The 23,204-nt window shown below is 44.3% G+C and overlaps 3 protein-coding genes across 5 annotated transcripts in view; 2 read left to right on the forward strand and 1 right to left on the reverse strand.

Moving 5' to 3' along the window:
* LOC140121060 (uncharacterized) overlaps positions 1-23,204 on the forward strand; it is a 325,444-nt gene that overhangs the window by 227,083 nt on the left and 75,157 nt on the right. The gene's annotated exons all lie outside the window — the stretch shown is intronic.
* Positions 4,328-6,932, forward strand: MRPS10 (mitochondrial ribosomal protein S10). Its single transcript, XM_072140250.1, has 7 exons — positions 4,328-4,477; positions 4,851-4,915; positions 5,347-5,422; positions 6,034-6,170; positions 6,396-6,504; positions 6,591-6,680; positions 6,787-6,932. Exons 1-7 carry the CDS (start codon positions 4,415-4,417, stop codon positions 6,868-6,870), a joined length of 624 nt encoding a protein of 207 aa, XP_071996351.1. The 5' UTR covers positions 4,328-4,414; the 3' UTR covers positions 6,871-6,932.
* LOC140121054 (uncharacterized) lies at positions 15,191-21,905 on the reverse strand. 2 transcript variants are annotated; one of them, XM_072140215.1, is made up of 6 exons: positions 21,757-21,905; positions 19,644-19,704; positions 18,841-18,954; positions 17,405-17,563; positions 16,776-16,976; positions 15,191-16,477 (listed from the first exon to the last, which is right to left on the reverse strand). In XM_072140215.1, exons 2-6 carry the CDS (start codon positions 19,688-19,690, stop codon positions 16,387-16,389), a joined length of 612 nt encoding a protein of 203 aa, XP_071996316.1. In that variant the 5' UTR covers positions 19,691-19,704; positions 21,757-21,905; the 3' UTR covers positions 15,191-16,386. The 2 variants fall into 2 exon arrangements, with proteins under 2 accessions (XP_071996316.1, XP_071996317.1); XM_072140216.1 differs by having other exon boundaries at positions 19,644-19,710; positions 21,757-21,870.

The following is a 23,204-nucleotide window of genomic DNA, read 5'->3' on the forward strand; positions in this document are numbered from 1 at the left end:
GTACATTGAACTCCTCCGCAGACCTTCTCCTGTTCTCTGACTGCTGTGACTGCTACAGCTTTAATTCCAAGCAGAGAGGAGGAGCTGCAGAGGGGTTCAATATCCAGAGCTTAGAGCACAGCAGTGTGAGGAGCAGCTACAATCCTGGAATACAGTCCTGCTGCCACCAACACCAAGGTCTGATTACACATCTAATTTTCCAAAGTAAGTGTGAACAAACCTGAACTTTTGGGTGAAAAATGTTGGAAAGCGGATGTTGTCCCCATGATAACACTTCTTGTCACTGCTCTGTTGCTCGCTGTGTATCATGGGGACACTGCCTAAAATTCTCCACATGTGGCGACAAAAAAATGTCACAAGAAGATGTGGCGATCGATCTAGGTGATTTGGATTCTGACAAGTGTGAGCGCAGGAAGTGTTGTCATGGGGTCTAAACCCCCGCCCCCTCCTCCCAGTCTCTGTATCCGGATGTCGTTAGGTTGAGGGTTCAGGCTGTGAGACGAGTTTTGGTGTTTTAATAGGATTTTATGTTTTTATCTTAGGTTTTTACCGTTTAAAGGAGAAGTCATCACAGCAACCAATCAGATGAGGGGTTTAATGTCTCCCCTGGAAAGAAGCTGGAATCTGATTGGTTGTGGTTGGCAGTTGCATTGTGATGCTTATAGATCAACAATCTCCAACCTGGAGAACTACTACAACTCCCAGCCTGCCCTAATAGCCACAACCTGCCGGGAGTTGTAGTGGAAATGCTGCGTGATAGGGTTAAATCTACTAAAATACACTGGAGCCCGCTCAGAATTTTCTGAATGAATAAAAAAAAAATTTCAAAAAAAAATTCCCCTTCCCCAGCCTTATATAACATACCTCACACTGCTGTGCTCTTAGCTCTCTGCACTGCACTGCAGCAGTCACTCAGAGGTGAAGGGCAGTAGAGCAATTGGTGCACAGAGCCAAGGGCGCAGCAGTGTGAGGACACGCCCCCAGTGCACTTGAAGGAAATTTCAGTCCTTTGATTACAATATAAGCTGGAGATAGGATTGAGGGTTTGGAAACGTTTTTTTTTCTTACAAAAACAGCGCCGCCCCTGTGCACAGGTCATGCTCGGTATTGCGGGTCATGTTATGCTGTAATACCACATACAACCTGCAGGCAGGCGGGGGGCGCTGTATCCGGAGGAAAGTAGCCACGTTTTTCCAATCCTTTCCTACCTTTTTCACACTTGGGTCAGACTGTCGACCAATGAGCATCTCAGGATTGCTGCTAGTGTTAGTGCCTGGGACCCCCCCTGTGTTAGACCCCCTTGTGCCGTTATAAAACATATGAGGAGTGGAGGCCTTAAAGGGATTGTACAGGATTTCAAACTTTCCTACTGAAACAGCGCCACCCCCTGTCCACAGGTTGTGTGTGGTACTGCAGCTCACGCAATCCTATACAACCCGGGGAGGGGGGGGGGGCATTAGGGAACGTTACCGCGTTTATTCTGTTTTATGAGAATATTTTACCGATTCTCGATTTTTTTTCCGTGAGATGTAAATATTTTTCTAGTCTTTGGACTGTAAATTGTATAAAGCGGAGCAGCGGCGGCCGCAGGTACAGATCCCCCGCGTCTCATACTGCGCATTTCTGTCGCTGCTGCCGCTGCTCAGGATTTCTGGATCACAGAACTGTTCTGGTTTCTTATTTTTTACTGTACATTGAGATTGTGCTGCACGAGGCGGAGATCCTGCACTTTGTACAAACCGCGGCCTTAATACCGATCTCCGCCACCAGAGGGCAGCACCTGGCGTTCTGTTTGTACTTATTTTCACAATAAAAAAGTTTTACGGACGTTCTGTTTGATTTCTGTTTAAGTATTCACCCCCCGGTGATAAATACTCAGCCCCCGGTGATAAGTATTCAGCCCCCGGTGATAAGTATTTAGCCCCCGGGGATAAGTATTCAGCCCCCGGTGATAAGTATTCAGCCCCCGGTGATAAGTATTCAGCCCCCGGTGATAAATACTCAGCCCCCAGTGATAAGTATTCAGCCCCCGGTGATAAGTATTCAGCCCCCGGTGATAAGTATTCAGCCCCCGGTGATAAGTATTCAGCCCCCGGTGATAAGTATTCAGCCCCCGGTGATAAATACTCAGCCCCCGGTGATAAATACTCAGCCCCCGGTGATAAGTATTCAGCCCCCAGTGATAAGTATTCAGCCCCCGGTGATAAGTATTCAGCCCCCGGTGATAAATACTCAGCCCCTGGTGATAAATACTCAGCCCCCGGTGATAAGTATTCAGCCCCCGGTGATAAGTATTCAGCCCCCAGTGATAAGTATTCAGCCCCCAGTGATAAGTATTCAGCCCCCGGTGATGAGTATTCAGCCCCCGGTGATGAGTATTCAGCCCCCGGTGATAAGTATTCAGCCCCCGGTGATAAGTATTCAGCCCCCGGTGATAAGTATTCAGCCCCCGGTGATAAATACTCAGCCCCCGGTGATAAATACTCAGCCCCCGGTGATAAGTATTCAGCCCCCGGTGATGAGTATTCAGCCCCCGGTGATAAGTATTCAGCCCCCAGTGATAAGTATTCAGCCCCCGGTGATAAGTATTCAGCCCCCGGTGATAAGTATTCAGCCCCCGGTGATAAGTATTCAGCCCCCGGTGATAAGTATTCAGCCCCCGGTGATAAATACTCAGCCCCCGGTGATAAATACTCAGCCCCCGGTGATAAATACTCAGCCCCCGGTGATAAATACTCAGCCCCCGGTGATAAATACTCAGCCCCCGGTGATGAATATTCAGCCCCCGGTGATAAATACTCAGCCCCCGGTGATAAATACTCAGCCCCCGGGGATAAGTATTCAGCCCCCGGGGATAAGTATTCAGCCCCCGGTGATAAGTATTCAGCCCCCGGTGATAAGTATTCAGCCCCCGGTGATAAGTATTCAGCCCCCGGTGATAAGTATTCAGCCCCCGATGATAAGTATTCAGCCCCCGATGATGAGTATTCAGCCCCCGGTGATTAGTATTCAGCCCCTGGTGATTTCACAAGCGTATGATACATCAACCCCTATGTTTCTGGTGTCACTTTAAAGATGAGCATCTCGTCTTTCAAAATACAGGTTTTGTGTTTATCTGCAGCTCGCATTCCCAGCTATGTCTTTATCTGTCTGAATCTCTGGTTCTACAGCGTAGTCATAGTGCAATATTTGAAGGAAATCAACCAAACCACTTGTCTATTACTGTTTTGAGCTGAGCTTGATAAGACCCCAACACCTCCGTCGGAAGCTCTAGTTGATCCCCGAGATTAATGGAGCAGACGGCCGCACATTAACTTATATGGAGCTGATGAAGATTGCAGAGCACCGTAATCACAATCTCCGTCAGCTCCATAGAAATGAGTGAAGCAAATCTAGCGTGCGCGGCCATCTGCTTAAAATTGATAAAGGTGCCAAACGGAGGTACCTCGGACCCCCCCTGTTCTTGTAATCCTGAACTCGCGATCAGCACGTTAGGCCTCATATTGGTGGGAAGACCCTTTTAAAGGTCGGTGTTTTCATTCTGATACAGGCCGTAAATTTCTGTTTCCAACAAACAGAAAAACGATTTATAATAATATTATATTTAGGATCTGACGCTCCAGGGAGTCTCTGTTTAGTCGCTCGACATTCCTTCTACACATAATACCGCAAATGCCGTAGACTTGCCAGTGACATGACCCGGTTGTCAGTCAGCAGGGGAGACGGAGGAGGTGACTATGCAGATAAGAGGCCTGTATTATTATGTGCGGAGGGAACGCCGAACGGCTAAACAGAGACACCCTGGAGCGTCAGAGCCTAATTACAATATTATTATAAATAGTTTTTCTCAGTAATGGCCTGTATCAGAATGGAAACGCCAGCCGGTGAGCTCAGCGCAAAAAAAAGCTTTCAAATGACACCAAAATCATTGTTCTAGGTGCAATTCCCCTCTGGCCTTGACTCTTCTCTGCTCTGTCACATGACTTTTATAGGTAAATAATTAAATCATTAAGATTTAAACATTTTATAATCTACATATTAAAAAAAGTTCCAGAAACTGAAGAAATACAATCGCATATCCTCTAGCTAATGATAGTAATAATAATCATAGAGTATGTAAATGATGTATTGCTGCTGTGTCCATGTATGAAATTCTCTAGGTACCACCCCAAACTTGACACAAAGAGTAACCTCCAGCTCGTGAGACGGTAGCAATTTAAGGAAAAAATGTGCTAAAATATGTTAAAAATGACGATACCCAAATCAAAAATGGCCGTTAATGACTTCCGCCCGTGATGGAACTCTATGGTATCTGACGAACAGCATTAACGCTTCCTACTTCCGGGCTGTATCTATGGTTGTGACGTCAGGGAGATGCGCCGGAAGTGACGGCCTCGCCGTTTGACAGAACAAGATGAGCGCCTGCAGAGGGTTTGCCCTTCTCTCCCGCAGTGTGCGGGCAGCGTCCCGCTGTCAGGTAATGATAATCACTGGGGAACCGTTGTGTGGACGGAGACATGGCCGCTCCTGCGCCACCACAAGTCTCAGCATACGTGTCCTTGTAATGACTGTGATGCTTTATACTACAGCTGCAGGGAGGTCACCATACTGATATCAGAGCTGCTGTCTTACAGAAACAGCGCCCCCTCTATATCTAAGGCCGTGTGTGGTAATGCAGCTCAGTGCCATCAGAGGCGTATAGCAGAGCACAGTGAGGCTGTATACATCTGCTGCTGGTATATAATATCATTATAAGCTGCTGGTTCCTGCATCACCAGGGTCTTGTCCTCTGAGTACAGACATAATCCCCCTCTCACACTGTTATATTCTCTCCTCTGCTTGTCTCCCAGGTGCTGAGGACGCGGCAGCTTCCCTCCTGTGCCTGTGCCCTCACCCAAACATCCAGACACGTGACGTAAGTACACAAATCACCAAGAGGAAATGGTCAAAAATATTGATATTATAGGTTCTCAGTATCAGACTGGGGGCAACTCCCGGCACCCCACAGGTCAGAAGAGAATGTAACTGGATGCATGGGGTGGGGGGGAGCTGTGTATAGTGATCAGACCAGGTTACTGCACATCATCTCCCATGCAGATGAATCGATGCTACGCTGGAGTACCTGACGTCTTCCACTATTACACGTCAGCGTCCCGTTTTATTCTGCTTAGCACCCAGCACCCCACAGATGAGCTGATGACATCCAGGGCTGACTGTATGGATTTGTTTTGGATGAATGTGTAAAACAATAAACCCAGTGAAGAGATTATCAGGTGATAACATTTCCTTATAGAACATGTCACTGTGTGCCTGACCTCTCTGTATCTCTGGTTCCTGGTATATTAGGAGTAGCAGTCACGCTGTCACCACCCAGGCCTCAGGGTCTCCTCCTAGTGACCTCCAGTCCAGAGTGCAGGAGCTGGTGAGTGTTTCCATGTCCACATGACTTTGGTGAAGTCTCTTTTCCTTCATTATCAGCTGCACTGATCCACAAGCATCTAGCAGAGACATCATTCACAGGTTCCTGCTATAAATCTATAAACCTGTCCTGACTGTGAAGTCGTATCTGAACCCGTAATTTATTAAGTGACACTCGAGTCACAGCGGAGTCATTGAATTGTACCTGGTGCAGGGCCTGAAGGGAGTTGCAGGACTCTAGGTTGTAGGAATACAATGTATCAGAGTCCTGCTCCTCCCTTCAGGCTCTGCCCTGTTTATTATTCAATGAGTTTCCTATGTCTGGATACCAGGATAAGTAGAGAACCCACTTCTGGCTGGAGATGTAATCTAGCACTACTCCTCCTGTGAGCAGTGACTGGCTGTAGTCCAGCCCAGACTGAGCTTGAATCAGCAGCAGCAGGAGAATATCCTTTCATCGTAGACCCCCTTCAGCCACCAGTGGGTTTTCTAATAATCCTTTAGAACCCCTTTAATTATGGGTTGAAGTGATTCCGTTCCCATGAAGTAAGCGTTTAAATAATGGAGAGGACACAACAGAACTGATAACTGATTCATTTATTCTTATTCACACAGATCAGCACCAGTGATGAAGCAGATGTCCTGTACAAGAGGATAGAGGTGTTAGTGAAGGGCCATGACAGATCTGTGCTGGATAGTTATGAATACTTCACATCTCTGGCCGCTAAGGAGCTCGGGCTCTCTATGGAGGTGTAAGTATTAGGGGCGGTGTCCTGAGCTACTACTTAAAGGGGTGGCCCCAATGTGAAAACTTCCCTGATCTGCTCATCCCTAAGGATCTGCCCTCCATCTATCTGTTCCCAGTCACAATCTCCATCCCTCCTGCAGTGACCTCTACAGCGGAGCCATATAATTACAACCAAATACTAAGTCGAGGCTTTCATCCTGCCCCTTCCTCTTGCTTCTCTCGTTTCCAGGACTGAGCCTAAGAGGAAGATTGAACGTTTCACACTCTTAAAATCAATCCACATTTTCAAGAAGCACCGAGTCCAGTATGAGATGAGGACACATTACAGATGCTTCACGGTGAGAGGGGAGAATACACCCAGACACGTCATACTGTCATTTATCATCTTTACTGGACCTTAGTTTTTAACCCTTTCTCTCTTCAGCTGAAACACCTGACAGGGAGCACAGCGAACGTATACTTAGAATACATCCAGCGCAACGTCCCTGAAGGTGTTGCCCTAGAGATCACAAAGGTAATGGGGATAACCATGAAACCAAACCCGAGGTTATCAGGATGGTCACATATTCAGTTATTATGGAAGAATTCATTAATTTTACTTTTTTTTATACTGTTTTCAGACACAACTTGAGAAATTACCAGAACATCTAAAACAACCGATCTGGGACACTCTGGAGAAAGAAGAACAGAGCGAACGTCTGTGAATTGTGCCGTGGCCTTTGTGAGGCTAATAGCAAACTTGTTCTAATAAATGACTATCATATGGGCTGCTGTATCATCTTTCTCATATCTGTGTATTGAGAGTCTCTGCAGCAGCTGAGGCCTGGATTTATTACATGATTGGGCAAATCCCAGCACCAGACACAAGGTTCAAGTGTTACTCATGTGCCCACAGGTCAAATGCAAATATCAAACCCTTCTGTAGTCTTGTGCTACCTACACAGGAATGTACACGATTTCTTGAAAAAGGACTGTGTGTTGGTTGGAGCAGGTTTATGTGCACCCTCCAGCGTCACATATATAACACTCAGAAATCTCATTCATGTGATGTAGCCGTATAGCAGCGCTATATGGATAGATACCTCTGCATTGCAGGAACAAGGCCGTGCATGTACTTGCAGTGTGGCTTCTCGTGTTCAGCAGCAGCACCAATGAGAGTCTGTGAAAACAGTATAATCTGCTGTCACTAACGCTCGTAATACAACCTGGAGAGAGAGTAACTGGGAGAGAGGATACTTACAATTTAAAGGGATTGTTGTCTTTGTTCCATCTTCATTTATTTGCAGTATTCAGGTAAAGCTTTTTTCTTTAAGGCTGGGGTAGTAGGGATAGCAGCTATCCTGTGATGCTAGTCTTACAGTTGCAGAACAGGGGATCTAAACTAAATCCTGTCCTAATCATTCTCTTGTATTATAAGATTTTATGTTAGATGCATGTCCAGGGCAGCAGATGATGCATAATAATCTATAACTAATTACTGCTTCAGAATTCCCAGTCTAACAGTCTTAACCAAACCCATTTCAAAAGGATGTTTCCTAATTTTTTGGAAGGTTCCTTGTAGTGCTAAGTAGACCAAAGAGCCAAAGCTCTACTTTGTTCGCTCCCAAAACATAGAGCCGAATTGGATGCAATTCTGCTCCTGTTTTACTGATACTGAGCTGGTGTACAACTCTCTCCCCTTATGGGTGAGAGGTGGTGAAATACAGGTTTGCCTGTTAACACAAAGGGGCACATTTATCATACAAATGGGCTAAGTGCGGCTGCCCTCTACACTAGGTCATTACTATGCCTATAGGCGGTGCATGGGGCAGGAATGCATGGAGGTGGCACAATTCCTTGTGCACCAGTTTATACCAGTGTCCTCAAATTTTTTGTTATCGGGAAAAGGGGAACTGGAGCCACACCAGACACCGTACTATACATATATGTATACATAGCATTGTTAGATGTCTTCCCCATCTACAGGTTCTATCTTGAACTCCAGCTGACAGAGATGAGATCTGCTCTCCTTTCACAAAGTGTTGGTATTGGAGGCTAGATGTACTTGTAGTAATATAAGTATATTGTAATAGCAACATATGATCAAAATGTAAGAGTACTGCCGTGACTAATGCTGGTGAATGAGATAGTAACTGGGCAATTGTCAAATCCAACCCTGTCGGGTCACTACATGATGAAACTCGCTATTAGTCGTGACAGGCGGCCTAATGTGGTGTCCTGCAGGGTGCACCTCATAGACTATAAGCCACTACTATCTTTATAGGTCGCTTTGCTGATGGTGGAATCTATGCTCCCTGCCGCACACTATGATGTAGCCGTGTCACCAACTGATGACATCATAGCGGGTGCGTGCGGCAGAGAGCATAGATTTCTCCCCGCACTGCTGTGAAGCTGAAGACAGAGAAAGTCAGAGCCACGGGGTGAAGAAGAACACCGGAGGCAAGTGAATTTTTTTTTTAAGTAACTGTAAAGGTTTTTTATTTTTCACAAATGAATAGCTCTTGGAATGTAAAACAACTTTGTCTATTATCTTTGTTACCTTTTATGCAGCAGTTTCTTTGCTATAGCCCTCACATTACCTCAGTCCTGCAGTGGCTGCCTCCTCTGCATGTGCTGATAAGACTTATGAGACCGTATGTTGCTTACACTACGGATTCACAGGAGGGGAGGAGGCCAAGTGACAGTGAATGCAGAAGCTGAAAATGTGCAGGGAGATGTCTCTTGCAAAGACTAGTGAGGTGAAAAATCTACCTGTTCCCTATCAGTCCCTCCATCCCTGTCTGTGATTCTACAGAACTTTGTCTTTCTCTGCTCCCCTACCCCACTTGTCATAGGCAGTATGAGCTCTGGCCGAATAAGCTATTAACCCTTACTGCTCTCACAGCACAAGCTATAGACATGTAACTGGTGCACTAATGATTTCTACCACTTATTACATGATCCCTGCTCCTACATGTGATGGAAGCTGCCGGGCTGTCACCATATACATCCTGTATGTACTGTACATGTCCCCTGCTCCTCCATGTGATGGAAGCTGCCAGGCTGTCATCATATACATCCTGTATGCACTGTACATGTCCCCTGCTCCTCCATGTGATGGAAGCTGCCAGGCTGTCACCATATATATCCTGTATGTACTGTACATGTCCCCTGCTCCTCCATGTGATGGAAGCTGCCAGGCTGTCACCATATACATCCTGTATGTACTGAACATGTCCCCTGCTCCTCCATGTGATGGAAGCTGCCAGGCTGTCACCATATACATCCTGTATGTACTGTACATGTCCCCTGCTCCTCCATGTGATGGAAGCTGCCAGGCTGTCACCATATACATCCTGTATGTACTGTTCATGTCCCCTGCTCCTCCATGTGATGGAAGCTGCCAGGCTGTCACCATATACATCCTGTATGTACTGTACATGTCTCCTGCTCCTCCATGTGATGGAAGCTGCCAGGCTGTCACCATATACATCCTGTATGTACTGTACATGTCCCCTGCTCCTCCATGTGATGGAAGCTGCCAGGCTGTCTCCATTTACATCCTGTATGTACTGTACATGTCCCCTGCTCCTCCATGTGATGGAAGCTGCCAGGCTGTCACCATATACATCCTGTATGTACTGTACATGTCTCCTGCTCCTCCATGTGATGGAAGCTGCCAGGCTGTCACCATATACATCCTGTATGTACTGTACATGTCTCCTGCTCCTCCATGTGATGGAAGCTGCCAGGCTGTCACCATATACATCCTGTATGTACTGTACATGTCTCCTGCTCCTCCATGTGATGGAAGCTGCCAGGCTGTCACCATATACATCCTGTATGTACTGTACATGTCCCCTGCTCCTCCATGTGATGGAAGCTGCCAGGCTGTCACCATATACATCCTGTATGTACTGTACATGTCTCCTGCTCCTCCATGTGATGGAAGCTGCCAGGCTGTCACCATATACATCCTGTATGTGCTGTACATGCGCCCTGCTCCTCCATGTGATGGAAGCTGCCAGGCTGTCACCATATACATCCTGTATGTACTGTACATGTCCCCTGCTCCTCCATGTGATGGAAGCTGCCAGGCTGTCACCATATACATCCTGTATGTACTGTACATGTCCCCTGCTCCTCCATGTGATGGAAGCTGCCAGGCTGTCACTATCCACATCCTGTATGTACTGTACATGTCCCCTGCTCCTCCATGTGATGGAAGCTGCCAGGCTGTCACCATATAAATCCTATATGTACTGTACATGTTCCCTGCTCCTCCATGTGATGGAAGCTGCCAGGCTGTCACCTATACATCCTGTATGTACTGTACATGTTCCCTGCTCCTCCATGTGATGGAAGCTGCCAGGCTGTCACCATATACATCCTGTATGTACTGTACATGTCCCCTGCTCCTCCATGTGATGGAAGCTGCCAGGCTGTCACCATATACATCCTGTATGTACTGTACATGTCCCCTGCTCCTCCATGTGATGGAAGCTGCCAGGCTGTCACCATATACATCCTGTATGTACTGTACATGTCCCCTGCTCCTCCATGTGATGGAAGCTGCCAGGCTGTCACCATATACATCCTGTATGTACTGTACATGTTCCCTGCTCCTCCATGTGATGGAAGCTGCCAGGCTGTCACCATATACATCCTGTATGTACTGTACATGTTCCCTGCTCCTCCATGTGATGGAAGCTGCCAGGCTGTCACCATATACATCCTGTATGTACTGTACATGTTCCCTGCTCCTCCATGTGATGGAAGCTGCCAGGCTGTCACCATATACATCCTGTATGTACTGTACATGTCCCCTGCTCCTCCATGTGATGGAAGCTGCCAGGCTGTCACCATATACATCCTGCATGTACTGTACATGTCCCCTGCTCCTCCATGTGATGGAAGCTGCCAGGCTGTCACCATATACATCCTGTATGTACTGTACATGTCCCCTGCTCCTCCATGTGATGGAAGCTGCCAGGCTGTCACCATATACATCCTGTATGTGCTATACATGCGCCCTGCTCCTCCATGTGATGGAAGCTGCCAGGCTGTCACCATATACATCCTGTATGTACTGTACATGTCCCCTGCTCCTCCATGTGATGGAAGCTCTCAGGCTGTCACCATATACATCCTGTATGTACTGTACATGTCTCCTGCTCCTCCATGTGATGGAAGCTGCCAGGCTGTCACCATATACATCCTGTATGTACTGTACATGCTCCCTGCTCCTCCATGTGATGGAAGCTGCCAGGCTGTCACCATATACATCCTGTATGTACTGTACATGTCCCCTGCTCCTCCATGTGATGGAAGCTCTCAGGCTGTCACCATATGTATCCTGCCTGTATGTGAACTGTGCAGTGTTCAGTGGATTCTCTTGTCAGAAACTAAATAGATTTAATGCTAAATTACTTTGAGAGAGAACATAAGGCATCATGGGAACTGTGGGCAAGCTAACTGGCCTCAGTCGGAGGGCATAGACTGACAGACAATAGTCTCCGCACACCTCACCTCTAGTGAGAATGACCAAAATACACTGCCAGAACTCTGAAAAGAAAAGGGCGAGCAGCACAAAGTAGGCATCGTTCTGTTTGTTTTCAAAGGTGGGATCACAAATAATATTTTGGCAAAATCACTATAGCTTTACAGTTATGCTATGAGTTTCATATAGCAGCGGTCTTCAACCACTGGACCACAGCACGAACTTGACCTAGAGAATATTTCACTTCCGCTATGTAAAGAGATAATTCTTTACAGTCACCAGATTGTCTTATAGGGAATCCATCACTATGAATTACCATCCCCAAACTAAATGCTACGGTACGTAGGGCTATGTCCACACATACTTTCGTTTTGTTTTGTTTTTTAATATTCCAGCTGCTCGTTCCATGCAAAACTTCCATTGCAGAAACATGCAAATGAAGCACCTCAGAGCTCTGCCTCTACATTTCTTCACCCAAGAGAGATGTAGATGAAGGGGGAAGGATGAGAGAAGGCGCTTGGTGGGTATGTATGGGCATGGTCCTAAATCAGCTTCTCCTTATCCGTCAGTGCTGTACATTGCTCACTGTGGGAAAGAGGGGGGGGGGGGCACTAGACAAACACTTTTCTTTAATAAAGTAAATTACAAAGTTTACCATTGTCACTATTCATTTCTGCAACTTGGTTAAAAGTTTTGTTACATATCAAAGAGATGGAGAGCGCAGTCTTTCCTCAGGTCATATGGTCACATATGGATTTGAAGTCAGCACTTGAAATCCTTTAATAGCAACTATTTACACTGTAACAATAATATAAGCATGTACTGGAAATTGTGATTGTCATGAGAATGTAATCGTCCTTGGTCGGAGCATATAGAACTAAAAAGTCAATGTTTAAAACACTGTCATATTAGCTTTTAGAGGGGTTGCATTTGCAGCACCATTAAAATTGTAAGAGAGATTGGTTTTCCCTCTCACAATAGTCAGCTACATGTACAATTTACAACATGCCCCAGTAAATTGGACAAGCCGGGAAAAGGGTCAGAACTCGACAGCCAAGAATCTTAACTTCTGGGGGGACTTTTTTTTTTTTTTTTTTTTTCAATGAAATATGGGACATTCTGGGATAAGGGTGCACAGTGTCACAGATTTTCTTTGTCCTAACTGATCATTTAATCTAAGAAAGAAGTTTGGGTTCAGACATTGAGAAGCAAGTAAAGAATAGTTCGGAAAGAAAGCTCATGTATAAAAGCCCAATAACCCCCCAATATGTAATAGCAGTACAATATACGTGTAGACGCAGCATTTAAAGGGCAGAAAGAGAGCAGCAGGTGTTAACATGCCCAAAGGGTAATCCACCGCAGTGAGTAGAAATATCTCACACTAATCTAGGGGTCTGACCCAGAAACCAAAACACTATTGATGGTAGGGCCTCTCATTTTAGGAGAAGTTAGGAGACATGACATGGGATAAAAAGGGAAGACTCCTTCTAGATGAACATTTATTCTTTGCTATTGGAAAGAAGCTCAGAGGTTATAAGCACACGAAGCAGCAGCAGCTTAGAGAAGCAGTCGGATTTCCAGATGATTTGCGCTGGAATCTTACCTGGCTCAAGTAACCCTGGCATGGGTGAGGACAGAGAAAACAAATTAGCATCACTCTCACCTTAAAAAAAAAAGGCTTGTTCTTCAGCGTTCTGCATGTCATCTTCTATGTGCTTCAAGGGGTGACAATAATAGCAATAACAGCATCATTCTTTCACTCTGACGGGTCAGTAACATTATTCAGAAATGTGCACAGCAGTGTGAGCCCAAGGGAAAGCAGAGCAGTCGTCCACTGCAACCAATCGGGTAAATGCTTTCAGTTTGCTACAATCTGGAATTGGATTGTTGCTTTAGACAATAAGGCACCTTCTACACTCTCGAGTGTGATGCGATGAACTCGCAGCACACTCGCAACACTTGCTGCCCGAACGCTGCAAACCGGAACTGAACTCAGCATGTCAGTTCAGTTCTGGTTTGCAGTATTCGGGCCGGGGGATCCGGGAAGCATGCGTTGCGAGTGTGATGCGAGTTCATCACATCACATTTGCGTGTGTAGAAGGGGCCTAACTTTACTCTTCCTTTGCAAGCGTTTCCCTAAATCTCCCCTTTGTCTTTTGATTGTAACATAAATACCTCTGCTCTTCACCTGACCATCCTGATGCCCGTCAGGAGCCCAAACACTCCTCGTATGTACATCTTTCACTGCATCACAAAGTGGATGTAATTTTTAGATGCAACAGTCTATGTAAATAATTTTTTTAAATTCATTTTTCACAGATTTGTTTTACAGAGGTCCTTATTGTTTAAATAGAATTTATAAAGATTTTGGTTATTTTGAGGGGGGGGGGGGTGTTGTGAACATTTATCTAATATGCTTCATTAAGAATGTCTACAATAATCCCCCACCCCACCCCCAACACTACATAAAAAATTGTCACCAATTACAGTTATGTTTAGAATTTAGCTCTAGGATTGTCTACCTGGAGCGCCCACTAAGGGGAGATTTACTGTTGAGTATAATGTATATGTTGTATGCAATAATATGCTCAGTTTCCATCATTGTTGCAGCAGACAGAATTTAGAGGTTCTCTCTATGGGCTTATGTACGTGTGCTGTTTCTGGGCTGCAAGCAACAGGCCCATAGACCCTTCTTTGCCGACTTGCACGACGATGACAGACCGGTCACAAAGAGTCCCTACTTTTCCCATGGAACAGCACTGTTGCACTGTAAACATGGATACAGTTCAGCGCGGTTGTCCCGCTGTCCATGAAATCCAGGCACTGCACGGTCCTGGATTCACAGACTAAAACACTGTTGCGTGTCTGGAAAGTGAGTGCACAGCTACCTCCATGTTCACTTCTACAGTATTGACGAACACAACCAAGGGCAGTCATGATTAAGGGCAGTGAATTCGCCTGGAAGGTGTTGACAGTATTGGATATTTTTGTATGCGACTTTGATCTTTTCTTTATTAGCGCATATTCAAAAAAAATCCAAAGTTTCCCACAAGCTGAACCTGAATATTGTCTACAGCCAAGTGCAGCTCTATGTTAATTCATTAGAACTGAGCTGAACGTTGGTAGTACTGGTGCTCCAATCATGCAGGACACTCTGGTACCCCTGTTGATAATATTTCGTAGCATCTTAAAAGTTCATCGAGAGTTCATTACCTCTCCGGTCTATCTACAGCCTCAGTACTTGTGTTTTGGTTAGGACTATACCATGGACATCTAGTCTTTTCTTGCGCCATTTACATGTCACTGTAAGTTTCGCAAACTACACCATCATAGGTGTTCGCACAGCAAAGGAAGTGCTTGCACACATGAAGGACAAGTATACAATGACCTACTATTTTTGAGCGGTGCAGGGGTGAATTGTGCAACACAAAGTTTATAGACACAACTTCCATTAGCAAAAATCTGTACTTCTACTGGAAAAAAAACACTAACTTAGCCAATACTGCAAACACTAAGGGGGAAAAAAAAAAAATATGCAAGACACGTAAAAGAAAAAAAAAATGTATTAAACATTTAGAATAAATACTGTTGAGGCAGGAGAATACATTTAGCTTAGTGTTACAGTGTAAACATATCTTAATTTTACAAATTAAAGAAAAGTAACAATTCTGTTAAAGTATATATATATATAAAAAAAAAATACAAACAGTTTTCTGGAGTGTGAGCAACAAACTAAAAAGTCATAAATTAAGGTGAATCAATGTTTTGTACGTCAGCATTGGAGTGTTTTAAATACGACCCCCCTCTTACTTATCAGTTCAGCCCTCAGTGGAATAGTAGAGAGAGAAAGGGGTGGAGGGGTCTCCCCAGTGTAAAGTGAAAAGTTCCCCATTGTAGCCAAGTTTTCCTTTTTACAGTAAAACGCTAAAATAAATTACATTTATAAAACAACAACACTTGGTAAACGATAAGCTTTTTGCTCACATTATAAAAAAAATGAAAAACACTTGCAGATTACAGTCTGGTTAAGGTTTTACAAGCATACAAATCCGTTAACGTTAAAACGTACAGTAACAAAATTGTCCAAATGCTGCAGGTAATGCAGAGATATAAGCTGTGTGCATTACGTATACAGTGGTACAGATTACACGTAGGCCAACTACACCAGCATCACAGCAGGTCAAGCGTTGGTATAGACCGCCGAGTCGGCTTTTTGCTCTATGACTAAATGCACTCACAACATTTCAGCTTCTTAGCGGTCACAAATTATAATATTTTTTTCTTTATCGTTTAAACTTTAGCACTTAAGTGTTACATAGAATGACAGTATAATTTGTTAGTCTGGTATATAGTGCTGATAGTACAGGAAAAACACTGCGAGCAGTCTTTAAATACGTTGCACACGAGTCCCCATACTTATAATTACAGTTAACGCTTGACCCATCTTGTCGGTTCTGTCCCGCTTGTGCAACAGCCAAATGTCCACGCATTTTACGGGATACTGTAGTGTTTGATTAAATGTCCAAAGAGTCATTCGTCTTATGTTATGCAGGTTTTTTTTTTGTCTATGCCACTTAATGCATGAGGGCTGCTGGAAAATATTTGTAAAAAAATTGCGTTCTTTTTCAAAAATGAAACCAAAAAATACTTGTTTGGCAATAAAGGACCAAAAAAATAAAATAAAAAGTGTTCACTCTCCGGCCGCCTATAAACTGCTATGGATTGTTAACAGTGTGTCTCTTTAAAAGCGTCTGCCACCTGGCGGTGCGGGCCATCTCTGGCCCCGGCCAGGTGGCGGAGGATGTGCTGCAGCACCGCGTCCATTGGGAAAGCTGTGTGGGAGGATAAAATCACAAGTGTTTGCTATATAGGAATCTGGTTTAAATAAATAAAAACTAAATTTTTTTTAATGTTTTTATTATTATTTTTTTTTTTTTAAAAAGGGTATTCTATTTATCTATAAAATCACTATATAAAGTACCGCATGCAGAGTAACATGGCACCTATGTGGTCATTAATCTACAGCTAAGCCTCTACAAGAAAAGGCCAATATATCCTTAGTAACTTCTAAGATTTATTAAGTATTGGATTTATAAACGTTATTATTAGAAATTAAATGTGAAGTCTTACCCTCTGGGGTGAGAGAAGTTTCCTCTTGTTGGCGGTGGAGGTGGTAACATACCTCTACCACGGGAAGGAGGTGGCATTCCTCTAAATCCCATCAGCCCAGGTGGTGGTGGTGGAGGGTGAGAATGATGAGGAGGAGGAGGATGATGAGGAGGAGGGGGATGATGAGGAGGAGGGTGTGGGTGAGGATGAGGGTGTCCTCGCCTTTGCATTGAAAAAGAAAAAAGTTACATTGTAATAGCAGTAATCCAGTGACATCCAGATAGCCCTATCCGTGGTCTTCGTGATATGACCCCCACAGATCACAAGAATATGGGTGTGTGGACAATCTCGTATGTGCCCTGCTGCTCTACAAATCTATACAGTGCTGACAGTGATAGCCAAGCGCCATACTCAGCTGTCTACAATAGTTTCATAGACAGTGAATGGAGCAGCAGCGCACATGTGTAACCAGCTACTGCATTTCTTTTGGAGAGCAACATACCCCCATTCTCGTGATCCGCAGGGGTCCCATCACTGAGACCTCCACAGCAGGTTAGCCCCTATTGTGTGGATGGAGCCAACATATTGTGACTGGACAAACCCTTTAATGTGCATTATTCTCCATAAAAACTAAAATTATATCCACGCACCTCATAGGACCGAGGGGAGGAGGTGGAGGAAAGGGCTCTCCCATGTCTCTTGGAGGAAGGGGTGGTGGTGGTGGTAGCGGCATAAATCCTGGCGGTCGTCCTCTCATACCTCCTCGTCCGCGAGGGTCCATATATGGATGCATTCTCCCCATACCACGTCTGTAGATAGAAGAATACACAAAGCATAAGGTTCTTGCATCACATTTGCCCATTTCTAAAATCACTTGTTGAAATCTCTTGCTGGTGCTCAAGTTTCTGGCATTGATTTACAGTTTGATGTGCTGCCCACTAATTGGGGTAATCCTCATGTTGACGCTCTCTATGTGTTCTGCTTCAGTAAAATGTTACTGATACAGATTTCAATAAAGTTTTGAAAATAATTCAATGGGTCTTTGAAAAGGAATGCCGAATCTTAATCAAAAGGCAGAGAATACACTCAAAGCCGTACTGAAAAATCTACAATGTGAGCATATTCTAAATGTATGCACAGACGGGCAATTCAGTTTTGGATTTTTAAAACGGAAATTCATATTCCTTCCAAATGAAGGATCACTGCCTTGTAATTGAATGGATCTAGTTTAATTTGCAGCAAAGACCCTGCAACATGAAAGTGCAGTGGGTTTAAAATGACATCAAATATTCTCTATGAATATTAAAATACTCCACTCACATGTTTGTCAGCAACAAAAAAGCTTGTCAGCAACAAAACAAAATCGTTACACACTCCACAAGAGATTATGGCGGGCCACTCAGCTTCTCATCCCCTCCTTCTCCGCTGCTGCGGTCATGCGCATGAGGCCTTACAGAATAAACCCTTAAAAGAGGTTGTACCAAGTTTGCAAGTTATCTACAATCCACAGGATAAAGGATAACAAGCTGATGGATGAGGGTCTGACTCTGGAGATCCCCACTGATAACGTAACTTTGGCTCCGTTTTTGTGATTACTAATGGGCGTAGTCCTGTCGCTCCGTTCAAAACTAAGCAAATTGTCAGAAATTACCAAGCACATCTCCCATACTTGCAATCTCCCTTGGACCATTGTTTGCATCTTGTGTTTCACCAATGACAATTGCTCTATCTTTTGCATCTCGGGCAGGGCCATGAAATCCGAAGCAGAGTGCATGAGCCCATAAAACTGAATGTGGACCAGCTGAAGAAACAACGGCTAGAACACGTCCTGAATTCTACAACGTGTGCAGGGAACTAAGTGTATGCAATAGAAAGCCAATCAATGTGCTTGGCTACGTCAGACACTCCCATACCATTGACACATGCTCGCCCTGCCACTCCATGCATTAGCAAGAATGTGATCTTGTTTCTCTGGATTGCAGGGCATCCCAATATATGGACGCTCAACCGATCCCCATGTTATCCTGTAACTAGGGGATAACTTACAAACCTGGTACAACCCCTTTAAATTAATCAATATTATTACCTCATTGGTACAATGCCATTCATTGGTTTATTTAGAAACTTCTCCCTTCCAAGTAACATGTCTCCTTTCATTCCTCTACCAATGAAGTTTCCTCTGCCCCGGTTTCCTCTGCCCCTGTGAAAATCAAATATAAAGTTGCATTAATCAAAAGCTGTGGTGAAGCAAAGTAAAATAAGGGGGTCAAAATTTCAAATTTCCCTCATCTTTCCTGCGAGTACTGTCAGCAAAATACAACAGTGTTCTCAGTCTTAAAATAGAATTGGATTACACTTGAAATGGCCCTTCTTGCAAGGCCTGCTAATTTTTGCTAATTTCTGTACTCCCATGCCCCCATGCATAACCACATCTTCACAAAGGCTAGCATGGATGATAAATCAGAAAAGCATCTTACTCTTATGGAAATGACCAAGGGTATCTCCTTTTCTAAAGACTGGCGGGGCCCTCACCAAACAAACATCACTTTTGTGGTAAAGTCTCCATTAATGCCAACCATGTTACAGAAAGTGAGCATAGCCACTGATATATGTTGTGTTAATATCTGTATAGCAATACAATGAAGGTTGTTGACACATTGAAGTGTGGATAGAGATCAGAAGACTTGATGAAAGCCCACACAGACACCAGAGGAGACAAAAAGATGTTGCCTGAGGTCACATTAATACCCAGGCCCTAAAGCTGCATCAATGATAACCACAAAGGTAGAGAGAATTCTAGAACACTGCGTCGGTAACAAATCAGGACTTCTGTATCTTCAATACACTGTACTACATGCAAATCAATGCGGATGCTGGTGAATACAGTACCTGAATTTCCTGGGCTCGAAGCCATATTCCATATGGTCCATTGGCATCTTCAAGTCACTTTCTATATTTGGAAACACAGAAGACATAATAGGTCAAAATGAATAGTTCTACCTCGGACCATTCAATACACAACCAGAGGAGACGCTGTATTACTGAGCCGTCATATCGTGTTGTTTGGCTGCTTTTCAGAAAGGCTCCGTGCATATGGTTTTTTAAAGAGAACCTGTCAGATGAACTAACCCACACGAACTAAACATATCTTTCAACAGCAGAACTAATAGCCCTATTTTATTCCTCCCCACGCCTGAAAAGTCCCACAGTCGTTTTGTAAAGTTGACTCACCATCTATGCATATTCACGTTCTTATAGCTCACTCATGCCTCCAGCTTCCTGATTGACAAGGGGCCCGGTTTCTCATCAGCCAAGTGCACTACATGGTTCACCCCTCCCTCAGGAAAGAGAGAGACGCTGACTGTGTGTGACTGACTTGCTGAAGAGAAAGCAGCTCCTCCTGAAACTATCTTCAGCAAGTCACACAGCCAGCATCTCCCTCACTCCTAAGGAAGGGTGGGGTGTGACCTAGGGGTGTGGATGAGCCGGAAGGACAGGAATATACCAGACTCACCTCAAAGGAAAGATGATGATCAGACTCACATGGCATCATTTGCATAGATGATGAGTCAACTTTATGAATGTACTGTGGAACTTTACAGGGATGGGAAGGAACAATATAGGGATAGTTGAACTGCTGTATTATATATTTAGTTAGTGCGGGTTAATTTGACTGACAGGTTCCCTTTAAGGCCCTGCCCTGAAAATAAACATTGACCAGATTTCCCATCTTTTGATTTCAGTGGAAGGATCCAGCGTATGTCACTGTAAAGCCGATGGATTATTTGGTGTGACCAATCTCCCCCTCTAGGGGTATTTTCACAGTGATGAGCTATCCAAATGCTGAGTCGTTGGGTATGTGATTAATGGGGTTCTGACAGCTATATACCACAATGGCCACCTGTTCTACTAGCACGACTCTGGAAGCTATAGAGTTAAAGTCAGAAGCTTTATGGCAGCCGTAGGAGCAGAACTTTTTGACAATTCTTTTTGTGGTCTTCCATTGAAAACAAATTAAATGAAGATAATTATACCAATATAAGAGAATTTCTGATTGCAATAATTTTTTTGGGGAAAAAACTGAGTATTATCCGACATAATTGCAGCGGTGCCAATACATTTGGCCACCACTGTATACCCCTCTGTATATTGTACAGTATGAATTGATAATATACAGGACATGCTGGGACTTGTAGTGGCAGAAATATAACACATAATGTATAACGGGGGTATTATGTACAGGAGATCATTATATACAGGACTTGTAGTGGCTCGGTTATAATGCACACCGGACACCACCTGTAAGGCTATACTGTATACATGATGTGTTATACATGGTAGTTGTATATTATACAGTATGAGGAAATAATTGTATACAGGACATGCTGGGACTTGTAGTCACACACACATAACATATACTATACTGTACTGGTACTTGTAGTCACACAGCTATAATACATACTATACTGTATACGTGATGTATTATAGGGGTGTAACGTACAGCATGTCCTGTATACAGCTATAATACATGCTATACTGTATACATCATGTATTATAGGGGTGTAATGTACGGTATGAGGAGATAATTGTATACAGGACATGCTGGGAGTTGTAGTCGCACTGCTAGAATACATACAATACTGTATACATGACATATTACAGGGGTGTAATGCACAGTATGTCCTGTATACAGCTATAATACATACTATACTGTATACATCACATATTATAGCTGTATATTGTACACTATACATGACATGCTGGGACTTGTAGTGGCACACGTAATACATACTATACTGTATACATGACGTATTACCGGTGTATAGTGAGAGGAGACAGAGGCAGCACATAACAAAGATGCTCTTCTCCTGTCACAGCTCCATTCATTGCACCGCACGGTTTCCCGCGCTCCAGCCCTCGTATAACGAGCCGCTATTGTCCCTTACGTCATTTCCATCAAGAACATAAATTAATTGCTACAGAAAGCCGCAGCGTTACTTACCCGGTACCGTCCACAGTACAAGCCCCGGCCGCTCTGCCCCCTCTCAATGAACGAAGGCAAAATGGCGTCAAATTCTTGTCAAAGGAGACCGCCCAGTGACGCCCGTACGGAGAAGCGCGGCTGTGATTGGCCAGGGCGGGGCTAAAGGATTGCGGCGCGCTAATTGGCTGAGCTTCTCGAGGCCCAGCAGGAGGCCGGGAAACATCTGTCCAGTAAGGGGAGGAGTCAGCAGCCAGCGGGGCGCCATGTTTGAGCTATTCCGTACAGCGATTAAAGAGACAGTGTCCTTTTTATCTTTCTTTTTTTATTTATACATCGCGACTGCGGGTTCCAATCCTTCTGTTGACAAACAAAAATATGGAACTAAAATCTAGTGTAAAACATCAATTACACCGAATTTTAAAAAAAATAGACACTTAGAGCTATGCAATGTAGGAAAGCGGCTCCTGTTATAATAACCCAGTCTATCCGATCAATATTTATTTTCCATATCGATAACATTCTATTCCAATTCACCCAGAAAAGGGAATAACAATCTTACCAGTAAGGGGCCGACTTCTAGGACCCCCACCCCAAAAACCATACCCCATACTTCTCATACTTTGGGCTAGAGAAAGAGGGACAAAAAATCTTTCCTCTCTTTTCCTAATTTCTTTGCCCATTGTCCCACCCCAAATCATAGTTTAATGTCGACCTTAAAGGAAGCCTAGCATGAGGAATCTACTATCAGAAGTAGATGTGATGTTAGATATTTTAGTAATATGTAAATTAACTGCAGAGGCTACCGGGGTGTGGTGTAGCCTTAGCTCCCAGTCCCCGGCCAAGGCTAGTACACGCCCCAGTAGCCTCTACAGGTAATTTACATATTACTATGGCTACATTCACACAATGTACGGCGGGCATACATCGGCGCTGCGGAGAGGAGCAGGGGATGAGCGCAGCTCACCCCCGCCCCTCTCCATAGGAAGATACAGGGCACATCAACGTATCACGGGAAAAGATAGGACATGTCCTATGTTTTCCCAGGCTACGGAGCGGTATGGTGCCGCACGTGTGCTGCACCGTACCGCTCCAGTACAGGGCTGTGAGCCCATAGAAGTGTATGGGGGACGTGTATCGGCTGTATATACGTCGGCCGTATATACGCCCCCCATACATGTGTGTGAATGTAGCCTAAAATATATAGCAAGCCTGCACAGCTAACAAGTAATACAAAAAATTCTAGAATCGGCCAACACACTAAAGTGTCAAACTGAGCATGCAAGAAAAGCCAAGAGGAGTGTGTATAGGCCAAAAAATATATACAAATCTTTATTAATTCTTGACACCTCACATAACAAAACAATTAAAAACACCTAAAACATACATACGTACATGTATCTTAGACCCATGTATGAAGATCACAATAGATCCATACACAACACATCACCCAAATGGACAGAAAAGGT

Source organism: Engystomops pustulosus, chromosome 3, assembly GCF_040894005.1.
Source record: "Engystomops pustulosus chromosome 3, aEngPut4.maternal, whole genome shotgun sequence".
NCBI classification, from domain to species: domain Eukaryota; kingdom Metazoa; phylum Chordata; class Amphibia; order Anura; family Leptodactylidae; genus Engystomops; species Engystomops pustulosus.